This window comes from Prenolepis imparis, unplaced genomic scaffold (assembly GCF_030444845.1).
Source record: "Prenolepis imparis isolate NDT839.2.m4 unplaced genomic scaffold, iyPreImpa1.0 SCAF_12, whole genome shotgun sequence".
Lineage (NCBI taxonomy): Eukaryota > Metazoa > Arthropoda > Insecta > Hymenoptera > Formicidae > Prenolepis > Prenolepis imparis.
The window spans coordinates 1,288,445-1,300,162 of record NW_028141170.1 but is presented as its reverse complement, the minus strand read 5'-3'; the positions used below and the strand labels follow the sequence as shown (position 1 = coordinate 1,300,162).

At 33.8% G+C, this 11,718-nt stretch overlaps 1 protein-coding gene and 1 non-coding gene across 11 annotated transcripts; one reads left to right on the top strand and one right to left on the bottom strand.

The window, feature by feature from the left end:
- Positions 1–333: 333 nt before the first annotated feature.
- Positions 334–11,063, bottom strand: Med (Smad/Smad4 homolog Medea). 10 transcript variants are annotated; one of them, XR_014426547.1, is made up of 13 exons: positions 10,683–11,063; positions 10,017–10,221; positions 9,554–9,702; positions 9,096–9,375; positions 8,525–8,794; positions 7,878–8,015; positions 7,106–7,297; positions 6,729–6,902; positions 6,378–6,632; positions 6,008–6,289; positions 5,734–5,864; positions 1,907–5,439; positions 334–1,828 (listed from the first exon to the last, which is right to left on the bottom strand). XR_014426547.1 is itself a non-coding variant. In XM_083051251.1 (12 exons), exons 2-12 carry the CDS (start codon positions 10,081–10,083, stop codon positions 5,359–5,361), a joined length of 2,016 nt encoding a protein of 671 aa, XP_082907377.1. In that variant the 5' UTR covers positions 10,084–10,221; positions 10,683–11,063; the 3' UTR covers positions 334–5,358. The 10 variants fall into 10 exon arrangements, 7 of the variants coding, with proteins under 7 accessions (XP_082907377.1, XP_082907379.1, XP_082907382.1 ...); XR_014426545.1 differs by having other exon boundaries at positions 336–4,395; positions 5,038–5,439; XR_014426546.1 differs by having other exon boundaries at positions 336–4,378; positions 5,038–5,439.
- Positions 11,064–11,483: 420 nt separating this feature from the next.
- On the top strand, positions 11,484–11,555 carry Trnaa-cgc (transfer RNA alanine (anticodon CGC)). Its single transcript has one exon. It is a non-coding gene; the product is annotated as a tRNA-Ala (tRNA).
- The last annotated feature ends 163 nt before the right edge of the window (positions 11,556–11,718 follow it).

Sequence of the window (11,718 nt, the reverse complement as noted above, 5' to 3'; positions counted from 1 at the left end):
TCAAAATATAATCAATATTTCGCACCGGTGCTTTTAATCTTTTTAAAAAGATTAAAAGAATCGATATAAACTGAATATATTGATTGTACCATATAAAAAATAGTAAAAATATATACAGTTGAGACTCGCGTCCTGTAAATGATAATTGTAAATTAATATATATATATAATATAATGTTCTTTGCTAAATATATAAATTATAAAAATTCAGATATAATAAGCTAATAAGAAAATTTGATTATTATTAAATATATTATTAAATATAAAAAAAAGAAATTTTTCTTTAGCAGAGAGATAAAATATCGAGAACGTAGCAGAAACGTTTGTGATGAAGTAATTACAATTTATAGAATATGTTTATTGAAAATGATCGTGTATAATATGCGACGTATCTATAATAATATATAACAACAAAAAATTTTTCGCAAAACACATTCGTTCGAGCTCGTTCTTTCTCTCCTCGTGTTTTTCTTTATTTCCTTTTTCTTTCAAATTAATAATAGTGCTAACACTATATATTAATTATCCTAATTATAATATTAATGCATATTTAATTATCCTCATCACCACGCGGTACGACAATATGTATTCAACATAAACACGGATAAATCTTATCTCAACAATCGTTCTAAAAGTATATTATCGCCGAACATGGTTATTATATATCATTTTTTTTCTTTTCTTTTTTTCCTTTGTTACGATTTTCTACAAATATGTCCGAACGCCGTAGAAATCACTTAAAATATATCTGCATCGACGATAATCACAGATATTAATTTATATCTATACAATCTTGTTCTTTTTTTCTCTCTTTATTACGCCATTTATGGATCAAGCAACTTAATTGGTGCACTGTTAATTAAGATCCATTACAAATCGAATGGAATCGCGATGTAATATAATTTTACCTGCATATTATAATTAACAGAAATAATTATACGTAAGAATAATCATATCTCGTATCCGAATGTTCCGAAAAATTCAACAGAGATTCTAATATAATTGGCCAAAAAACACTTTTCAATGTTTTTAATCATTTTATTTTTGTTGATACACATTCTCTGTACTTTTTTCGGAACACCCACACATTGAAATCTCATTATATGTGTTATATATATTTTTAACGCTTTATAACATTATATCGTCGGGATATCTTTGGCTTACGCAGACAGTTTGTGCTGTTTGTCTCTTAAAGAAACGTAAGTAGGAGAAAAAATCTGTCTATTTTGTAATAATGTTCAATGAAGATATCATTGATCAATAAACAGTTTATATAATTTTCATCTCTATAGAGTTTGATATTGAAGGGCTCTAGGCAGTACCATGCTAAACTTTGTTTAGAGTTTAGATAATAAAAAAATGTATGGGAAAATTATATTTAGCATAAAGATGATCATCTCTATGATATTTTATCTCATTTGTGATGCAAAATCTTCCATTTAAAAAGAGACTACATTTATCCAATAGCAAAATTCACAAAATGTGCATTATAAACTGGCAGTCTTTCATATATAAGAAAGCGGCTATTAAAAATCTATATGCGTCTATATGGAAAAATATTACTATATGGATCTATATTGTATGGACTGCTTATATTTAAATATATTTAAATCTCCTTATCAATGTGAATATTTGATTACTAAATGATAAATCAATTATTACTCTAGCAATTAGCATGTCGATGAGCCCTTCAATTATTAATTTAGGAGATCCATCCATTCACATCATATAATTCATATGGTTTAATGCGTGTATAAAAAAAATGTGTGACTTGTTTTCAATCGCTTGTCTCTTCCGTTTTTTCTATACTACCAGGTCGTATCTAAGCACTATAAAGTGATAGGATTATCGTTAGACGTTGTGAATTACCATTTAGAATGTTCATGGAATTTATAAGTTCATAGAACCTTCGCAATCTTAGACTCCTAGATTCTCTCTTTCTCACTCTCTCTCAGAAATATATATCGTAGAGCCTCGGTGCCTTGTTCCTGGATTTTTATATCCTTACAATCGTCGAAGTCTGAACTTTTTGGCTTCTTAGACCTATGAGTACTTCGAAATATTATATTGTGGTTGAATCTAGATTCTTAAATCAGTGGTAGATTAGGTTCTTGAATCCACGCGTTTAGTCGCTCTGGAATTAAAAATACAGTCTTGTAAAAAATCCTAAGTTTTATATCTGTTCTTATATGCATGAAAACGATGGCACATGTGTTTATAGCTTGGCTGTAAGCAAGAATCTCTTGTCGACAATATACTTGAGCTGTGTGTACATTTCATTGGTCGATCAAAGGAAGGCATTATACATAGTGCACAGGATGTGTCTCACAATTAGCGTATTATTTTCTTTTAATCATACATTCCTCAATGAGTCTTGAGAACAATTAAAAAATCCATTGTTGAAAAATAATACGATAATCATTGGACAATTTCCATCAAAGTGCAGATTTTCTCGAACTTAGCTTAAACGGTAACGTTTAATCCTCGTTTTTTCATCTTAAATAATTCTTCTCGAATCGAAAAATTCATTCAATCGCAACACGAAGACTGAATTACAACAAAGAAGCAACAAATACCATTGCATCGTAAACAAATTTCATTAAACATCTTTCTTTATCCTTCCTTTTTTCGCGTACACAATCAATTAAAATAAGATACATATATGCTGAATATATATATACAAGGTAGAGCAAAAATATCCCATCATCTCTGATAGTTTTGAGATACCTTGTACATGCATATCATCCAATTTGGTCAATTCTCTCTTCTTTTCTTTCTCTATTTTCTTAAATCAGTTTCTTTGTATTCTATCATTATATGTATATTATAATATTTTGTACGACTATATTTTAATAAAATAGCTGATAAAGAGTAGGTATAATTATTCAACAAGTACTACGTTGTAATAGTAATAACATCCAGCGGTTGATCGACAGAGATATAACTGAATCACATATACATATGAATCCATTTGTGTTCCAATTAAATTCAATTTACTTTTGAGACTTTTTTGCATGAATATAATTTATATATAACAAATACAGATTCTTAAAATGTGATCCTCCCATAATAGAAGTTTTGAATTTTTCCTTAAATTTTATTTTCAGATCCTTTTAAATTTTATCTTTTAGAATTTAGAAAGATAATATAAATATAAGCATTCATTAATATTCCACAATGTATATGTTATTTTCTCGAATAGTTATCAATCATTCTCCTTCAACAATCGCAATAATAATAATAATAATAATAATAATATTAATATAATGTAATAATAACCAAGAAATTAAAAGATTTTATTTGACGAAACAAAGAGATAAGAAAGAAGAACAAGAATGCTCATTAAAACTTCAAAATCTATGTAAAATAGTTTTTGGTTATAAACTGTAAAACAGACAATAAACAAATTATATTCATTCGTAATAAACAAATAATTTTAACGTCACTGTACCAAATTTCTGCCAACGCTATATAATAATATATCTATAAATGGTGATAAATACATTTTCTAAGTATAATCTTCTCATAAATCAGAAAAAATAACGTCACAATATTTAAATTTAAATACCAAAGATTTATCATCGAAATATTATGACTGTGTGAATAATTCTTAAAAATTATCTATATTTGCTACTTGGCAGAAATGTATTACTTTGTGTATTCAGAGAAAATCTCCCTACTGTATACATGTGCATAAAGATAATTCTTATATCCTAGGATTCTTACATCTTTGGATCTCTAGATCCTCAGACTTCAAGATTCCTGGAATTTGAGATCCCTCGAGTCCAAGATTTCTGGATTCCTAGATCCTTGGACTTCTACATCGGGATTCTCAGATTCAGAATTAAATTTCATTAAAACTCGAAATCAAGATATTCTCTTCTCAAATTTGTATGATTATTATTAAACTTTAGAAAAGATTCATATAAATATCTATTTTTCTCTCTTTAAATCTAAAAAATGATTAAAATACTTTTTATTTTATATTTGCATCCAGGAATCCAGAAATGTAAGACTTTTCTTGTTCAATATAAATATTGAGCTTAACATTTGCGATAAGTAATAATAAGTGTGTGTAGATAGTAGTTTTTACTTATCTTATAAAGCTAATCTCAAAGAACAGGGTCGTGACTATGTAACGGTTCCGAAACTGGTATCACTGAGCTTAGCGGAGGAATTTCCTCATTTCGCGTGTCTAGCAAAATAGAAGACCGTCGATCTATTTTATTCTGTTCCTTTGTCGGTGAGACACGTCGTATCGCCTCTCTCCGTAAAAAATTACATCTCGTAAATAAAAATAACGTTTCTTTCGCTTTTGTACGTCGATGATAGTGCAAGGCCGTGGCACATGTTTTATTCTACAGCAGGGGTTCCCAATCCTGAAAAACTTTCAAAACTCAAAAAAAAAAAAAAAATAGAGGATAAAGACAACGACGTTTCCAAAGAAAAAGGATTTTTAGCATACTTTTGAATGGCACCGTAGAATAATTCAACAATATTATCAAATCTATGAAAAATCTAGTATAATTGAAATTTTGTCTAGCACATACAAGCTTTGATCTAATTTTTTTTTATACTTTTTATCTTATTTTTTAAATTTTTCATCAGAGAGTAGTGTATGCGATAAAATATTATTTATATATTCAATTTAAATGCAATGCATATATGCAATAAAAAAATGTTACTTCATTTCAGAAGAAAAAATTTAATACTTTTAAATTAAAAGTATTAATTATTACATAAATCTAGATAAATTTAAAATAAAACTGTAATCTTTTTGTAATTTGAAAAGTCTCCACTTTATATCGTGTATATATATATAAAATTAAATGTAACATAAAAATCATTTATATGCATCAACATCTGTAACATGTGATTTGAATTAATTTTTCTCCTTTTCTCTTTAATTGTTTAACAAAGGTTATTAGCAACTAAGAAAACAATTAATAGAGATGAGAACAGCTGTAAGTTTTACATTTGTACATTCTACGATAAAATATACAAATATGTAAAATATATACATTTTTAGAATACATACAGGTATTCCATCTGTGGACCATCTGCAATGTGAATGTTAGAAAGTTTGGGAACCCCTGTCCTACACAGATTATTATATATCACGAGTTGTTAAATATATAAATAACTTCCGCAAGCTCTCTCTCTTTCTCTTTCCAAGCTTTCTATAGCCGAATTTCAAGTCTCAATTATTTGATCATTCCTGTCTGATGAATTTGGTTCGTCCAATTTGTCCACTCGCGTTCTTAAGTTGAAATTTCTCGAATAAAGAAAATTTTTGTTGCACTTGTGCACTTCATATTCAATGCCTTTTTTTATACTTTCAAAATTCAAATTGATGGAATTATTCAATCGTTCGTGGCCCATCGATAGGCATCGTGTGCAATACCTCGTCCAGTAATTGAAGCGCTCTATGCAAATGCACCTAGGAAATAAATGTGGAATATTAAAATATCAAAAATAGAACTTTCAGAAGATATATAAAAAATTTGATGAATAAAAAATCAATAAAAGTAACAAATTCAATAATTAATTTTTTTCTAGTTTTAATATTTAATTCTTTGCATCTCTCTTTACTCTGCAAATAAAAAATAATATAAATAAAAGACATTCCTGTACATCTGATATTTAGGTTCTTACTAAATTGTATTTAAATTTGCACTCCTTTCTTCATTCATTTATAAAAATAGATTTGTGAAATAAAATTATAAAAACAAACCTCAATCCAGCAAGGTGTTTCTTTTATACTTTGTCGCGGATAGTCTGGACCCCATCCCTTGACAAAACTCAAACGCAAGATACAAAGTCTTCGTAAATCGTCGACTCCAATTCCCGCAGCCGCGCTGATACCTGAGTAATAATTGTATTTTATTTATACACACATTATATTGTAAAAATACCTATATTTAATTATACGTTATTAAAATTGCGCCATTAATCGTTAGAGAGAATATGCTCGCGTTTTTATTATAGATTCTTAGATCAGCCATTACTTTTAGCGATAGGCCCTCCATGTGTGAGATGACCCGCGACGGCTGCAGCTTGGGCCGCTGCGGCAGCCTGTGCTGTAGCAGCTTGACCTCGCATTTGTTTGTGACACTGTCTCAGATCGAAGACCTTAATATATGCCGATGGATAAATTTTATGTACCGCGTCACCAGGTGCCCTACCCGCCTCTCTGTCCAGATAATAAGACTGTACAAAGACGCTGTGCTCGCTTTGACATCTCAGCCAAACGTCGCCTTCACCTCTTAAATCCAGCACAACGCCTTTCCCTAGATTTATTTCAATTGAGAATTTTTGCAATATTCTTTCCAATATTTGTCTGAAAATTATTATTATTACAAGAGTTTAAATAATTACCTATGTGAAGACGCGCTTTCTCGCTCTGTTCCGTCCTATGCACGTTGCTCAAGGCACCTAAGCAGAATCTATTTCCGCCGCTCGGATCCACGTAGCCGTCCACGGTGACTGTGGGACAACCGCTGCTGACTTTAAACGTTTCTCCGACTTGGATGTCCAATTCGAAGTAACCCACGGAGCACCAGTATTCCGGCGCTGGTTGCGTGGAAAGCAATCCTCCGATATTTCCACTAACGTCATTTCCATGACCTCCCCCTGTTTCATTCAAATGTTATAGATTTGATTCTCAAAGTTATATTATTTAATATCAAAACAGGAAATTCTCTCCAGAGCTTAACGCAATCAACGTACAGTACGACGCTGTATGAAGATGTCGAGGATCCGGTGGCTGCATACTTTGAGTGTACGTGAGAGTATTGGCGCCGGTCCACTGCGGTGCTCCGGAATTGTATGGTGCTGTTCCCACGGGGAATCCATTCGGATGATGAAGATGCACAGGCGACACGGGTGAGCTTTGTCCCTCGCCTATTGAAGTAAAAAGAAAATAAAACCCCAAGTGATCCATAGTATAATGCGGAAAAATGTTAAAAAATTTCGTATTAAAAAAAAAAATTGGAAAAATTCAGATTCGGTGTCCTTGTGGAATCTGCGTTAAAAGGATATAGTAGTGTTTCTCTGTGTTGGTGTCTAATTGGCAAGAGAGAGTGGGCTATACACGTTTTATGTACCTAAAGAGGCTGCTAGCGCGTCGACCGTAGGAGGTTGACTGATGTCTTGCGGGGGTGTGTTGGTGCCGTAGAACGAATCGGCGGTCGACTGTCCCTGCGCGGGACTCAGGATCTGCGCGCCAGACGTTCCGCTGGTTGCGGCGTTCAGCGATTGTTGGCTACCTACGGTGTGACTCATTGGATGTACTACTGCTGCAAAATCAAAATTCATACACGATGCAGGCAACATAAAATATTAAAAAGGCGCAAACGTTGCCCTCGCTGTAATCGTTTTAAACTATCCGTTCACGTGCAAACCGGTGTTTCCCAAAAAGACGATGTTCCGATAATCTGATTTTCAGATTCCAGGATATTAATAAGAGTTTTCCGGTCTCTGGAATCTTGAATTCTTCATAAGTCATAATTTCATCATCTCATTTTGAAATATGAAATATAGGATATATATTTGTAAATACAATAATAATGAAAATGTCGATTATTATTACACATATTGCTATTGAGATCTCTTTATTTTTCTTCATTTTCATTCATAGTTAAAATTCCATTTCAAAGAGCCCTTGCGTTTGTTTCAAAATGTTTGAATTCAAGTTTAAGATCACTTTTTGCATTCATAATTAAAAAACTTTTATAATTAATTTGGGAAACTCTGATCCGTCAATCTAAGTAAGAATCACAAAAAAATGCATACTGGCAACACACTAGCAAAGGCTAATCAGCGACATGTAATTGAAAGCTTCTTGTATAATAAGGCTGTGTACAATGAAATACGTACGATGATGCATATTACGGCCTGCCGAGTGATGAGACGTGGGAATCCAGGTTTGCCTGGGGCAATTATTGTCGTCCAGTTTAGCGTGGGGATTACCATTATTGCCACTCCCACCGGCATTAAACATACCCTCAGTACTGGCTGTGCCGAACAATCAGAAGGAAAAGAAAACAATGAAGCCAAAAACAAAAATCGAATTATGCAACAAAAGGAAGAAGATTGCAAAGCAAATTCTTGCCTGCTAGTCTACATTCGATAGCAGTAACGAAAGCAGCTGGCTCATTAGCAATCAATTTTATAAATAATAATTAACAATCGCATATCGAGAGCGCCAAATTCGTAGCACGTATGTTTTAGCACAGTTGGAAATATAGTGTCCACATAAATTTTCCTAGGATCTAATCATCACACATCGAATTTTCCTTTTATCAGATTAATAAAAGAGAGATTTATTCACAATCCCTTATATTAAGATAAAGATATGTCAACACGTATCAATGTTGCATCGATTCATTAAGGTGTATTACCATCTATTGTGACCAGACATTAATTGCAGACAAATTTACACCGTGTAAAGCCATTTGATCGAAATTTTGATAAAATGAAAGCTTCAGGAAAGAGAAGATAAAATCATCTAATATTCAACTTACTTGGATTGGGAGTCGGTAAGCCTGGTATGAACCCTTGCTGGGCCTGTTGAGCGTTGTTCGAAGCGGTTGGCTGAGGAGCCGGTGGATGATGCTGGATCGTCTGATTCATTTCACTGTCCACATCCATCGCGGATCCAACAGCGGCCGCGGCTGCTGCGGCGGCTGTACCTCCGCCGCCGACCGTGTACTCATCCTTGACCAATCTGCCACCGGGTCCCACACCGACACCAGATTGCAAAGTGAGGCCGGACAGGTCTGTAAAGAACGGGTCTGTGCGGGGAAAACCAACCCATTCCATCAAGACATCAAAAAGACGACAACAATCAATAATTTGCTCTCTAGCATTCTCTGTATTCGTTAACCAACCCCAGGATGCAGGATTTATTTTTATCTGGTTGAATAATTATAATCGAGAAACGATTTGAAAAATTAGAAAAACAGAATGATAACGACAAAAGCAAAAGTAAAAAAATAATATTGCAGAAGAAAAGCAAAAAGTAGATGTACATGTGTGAGAGATATGAATACTAGACACATAAAAATCAATTATTCTATGAGATATCGCACATACCTATGCCGGGCGACACTACTCGTTCATAGTGATAAGGATTCACACATACGGAATCGCATTTCAAATCGAAAGCGAACTGACAGTATTTTACATGTTTCAGTTCGTTCTTGTGCAAATCCGGCCATCTCCAAATGCGAGCATAAATTACGTGCGGGAAACCCTTGCGTCCTGCCACCTGCAGTCTGCCATCGAGAGTTCTCTGAATGGTGACACATTTGCTAGGATGTGCTCCGTTAGTAGTTATTGCAGTGATCAAACTGTCCAACTCGTCGCGCTTCTCCTGTTGAATAAATTTTACATTAATCGTTGTACGTTAATCGTTTCAAATTGTGACAGAAAATGAGTAAAAATTGCAAATTGTATATAGGCATAACTTTTAAAACATAAAAGTATCGTTTTTAAATTTTATATACATTACAATATGTTAACAACATAGGCAACATATATATGAGATTTACTTTGAGCTTCTTCACTAGTGATTCAATCGCACGTTTGCTAAAGCCTTCGCTTTCACCACCTTGACGATGACACATCAATGAATGCACAATGCTCAAGCAAGCATCAGCGCTGGTTGGTGCACTGGGTGCAATCCCGGTCATTTCTCTTACTGTATTCAAATTACACACACACATATATATATATATATATATATAACACAAATATATAAATTAATTGCAGTAATTAATGATAAATTTTTTAAATGACTTGAAGTACGATTTCATTTTAAAATTTTCCTCTTTCTAGACCTAGACAATATATAACAAAATTATTAAAGAATCAAAATCATTACAATTTCTTAAATTAAGTGATTAAGTAAATTAGGTATATACAGATAATAAATTATCAAATAAAATAAATAATAATAAATATAATTATGCGTAAAATATATATAATAAATATATATTATATTTGGATACTTACGCTCTGGATTGGGTTGCATGGGGGGCGAGGGATACAAATGACCTCCCCCGCCCGCCAGTCCAACCATCTCTGTAAAAGCCGTGGTGGATACTGCCGCTCTTCTTTCCTCGAATCAATAGTCTTTTCCTTGGACTCGGTGCAGTCCAATCTTTCACACTGTATCATCTAGTGACAGTATTTCATCCATGTATTACGGTTCGCTTTCCTGCAATAATACTATTTATTTATTATATAATACTATTTATTATATATATATATATATTTATTATATAATACTCTATTTACTTATTCAATAAATTTTTGTCAAGCGTAACTTTCTAACAAATAAACACAACTTTCCAACAGATAGATTAAATGAGCTAATCTATATCGCAGCTCTGTAACTGTGTAAAGACAAACATTTTGTGTAATATCAAACAAATACAAATCCAACATTACAACAATTTGCACTTTATATCATTCTGATTTAAAACATTTCATTTGATCTCTGTCATATTATCTTCAACAATCATTAATACTCATTCGAGATAAGTATACCAACAACAATCGAGTAGAGGCAAACCTGCTTTTGTTTACCTAACAATCAGTAGACACTTGAATCATCGCGTCAATAATTCACGTCAATAAATATGAAAAAATCAGGGAAAATAGCGACGTGGGACTCACATTTGCAGCAGAAGCGTGCAGGCGAGAGAATGGGCGAAAACAAGTTTTACGAAGCTCGCGGGTAACATGTAACCTGGTGATGGTGGGACGTCGGCGACCTCGTCCACGCCGAGAACAGCCTCTCGAGCTCCCACGACGGCGGATGACGCACGATGACAGTTGCGCGCTCGCGTCTGTCGCGCGTCGACGTTGCGGCTCGCGACGAGCCTCTCAGGATCCCGGATCAGTCGTAATTATAACAATTCCATGCACCGCGTGCACCGCGCTCGATCGCCGGACGCGACGCGCACAGCAATCCTTAATACACTCGAAAGAATTGGCGACGAGTCGTTGCCTGGTCTCGCATAGGTTAGCGCATCAATAATACATATCCGCGGGGCGCGGATGGTGTCGCTGTGCGCAGGCGCAGGATGGCCAACCTGGCGCCGATCACGTTCAAGGCGAATTTGCATTTGAGTTTCGCGAGCGACAGTTGACAGCCTGCGAGGATGCAGAGCGAATTGGACATTTGGCGGAAATTTGCAATTGGCTGTGATTGAGACTCGAAATTAGCAACAGCAAATTGACATGGTAATTTTTTCCCTATTTATTGTTAAGATTATAAACGAGTTGAAATAAAGAAATATGTGGCAAATGCTAGTGTAAATTTATACTTGTAATTTATGGCTCTGTGTTATTGCACAGCGTAGACATTGTTCTATTACAGAATTCATCATCCTAATGTTATATAATTATGAAAGAATTATTTTAAAAATATGGCCCCGTTCAATGTCTCCCTGTTTAAGCATTCATCTTACAAATGGGGGTGTAACTCAGTGGTAGAGTGTCTGCTTCGCATGCTGAAAGTCCTGGGTTCAAATCCCAGCTCCTCCAAACCTTTCTTTTTGATCTTTCTTCACGTTTTAAACGCGTTTACGCAAACTTTTCTTTACTTTTCCTTTGACATCGATGATGATGAAAATTCGCCTTCTCTATCTCATCCCTCTCTCTTTGTCTAGCCGAGATTCGTATTTAATTTCTGACAAATCACATAAAT

Bases quoted from the DNA above. Each gene is read 5' to 3' on its own strand.
- Med (XM_083051250.1), bottom strand. From the start codon at position 10,083: ATGGTTGGACTGGCGGGCGGGGGAGGTCATTTGTATCCCTCGCCCCCC. The intron at 7,298-7,877 runs GTACGTATTTCA...TTGATTTTGCAG, and splicing joins AGGCCGTAATATGCATCATC to CAGTAGTACATCCAATGAGT. The intron at 5,440-5,733 runs GTTTGTTTTTAT...TTTATTTCCTAG, and splicing joins AAACACCTTGCTGGATTGAG to GTGCATTTGCATAGAGCGCT.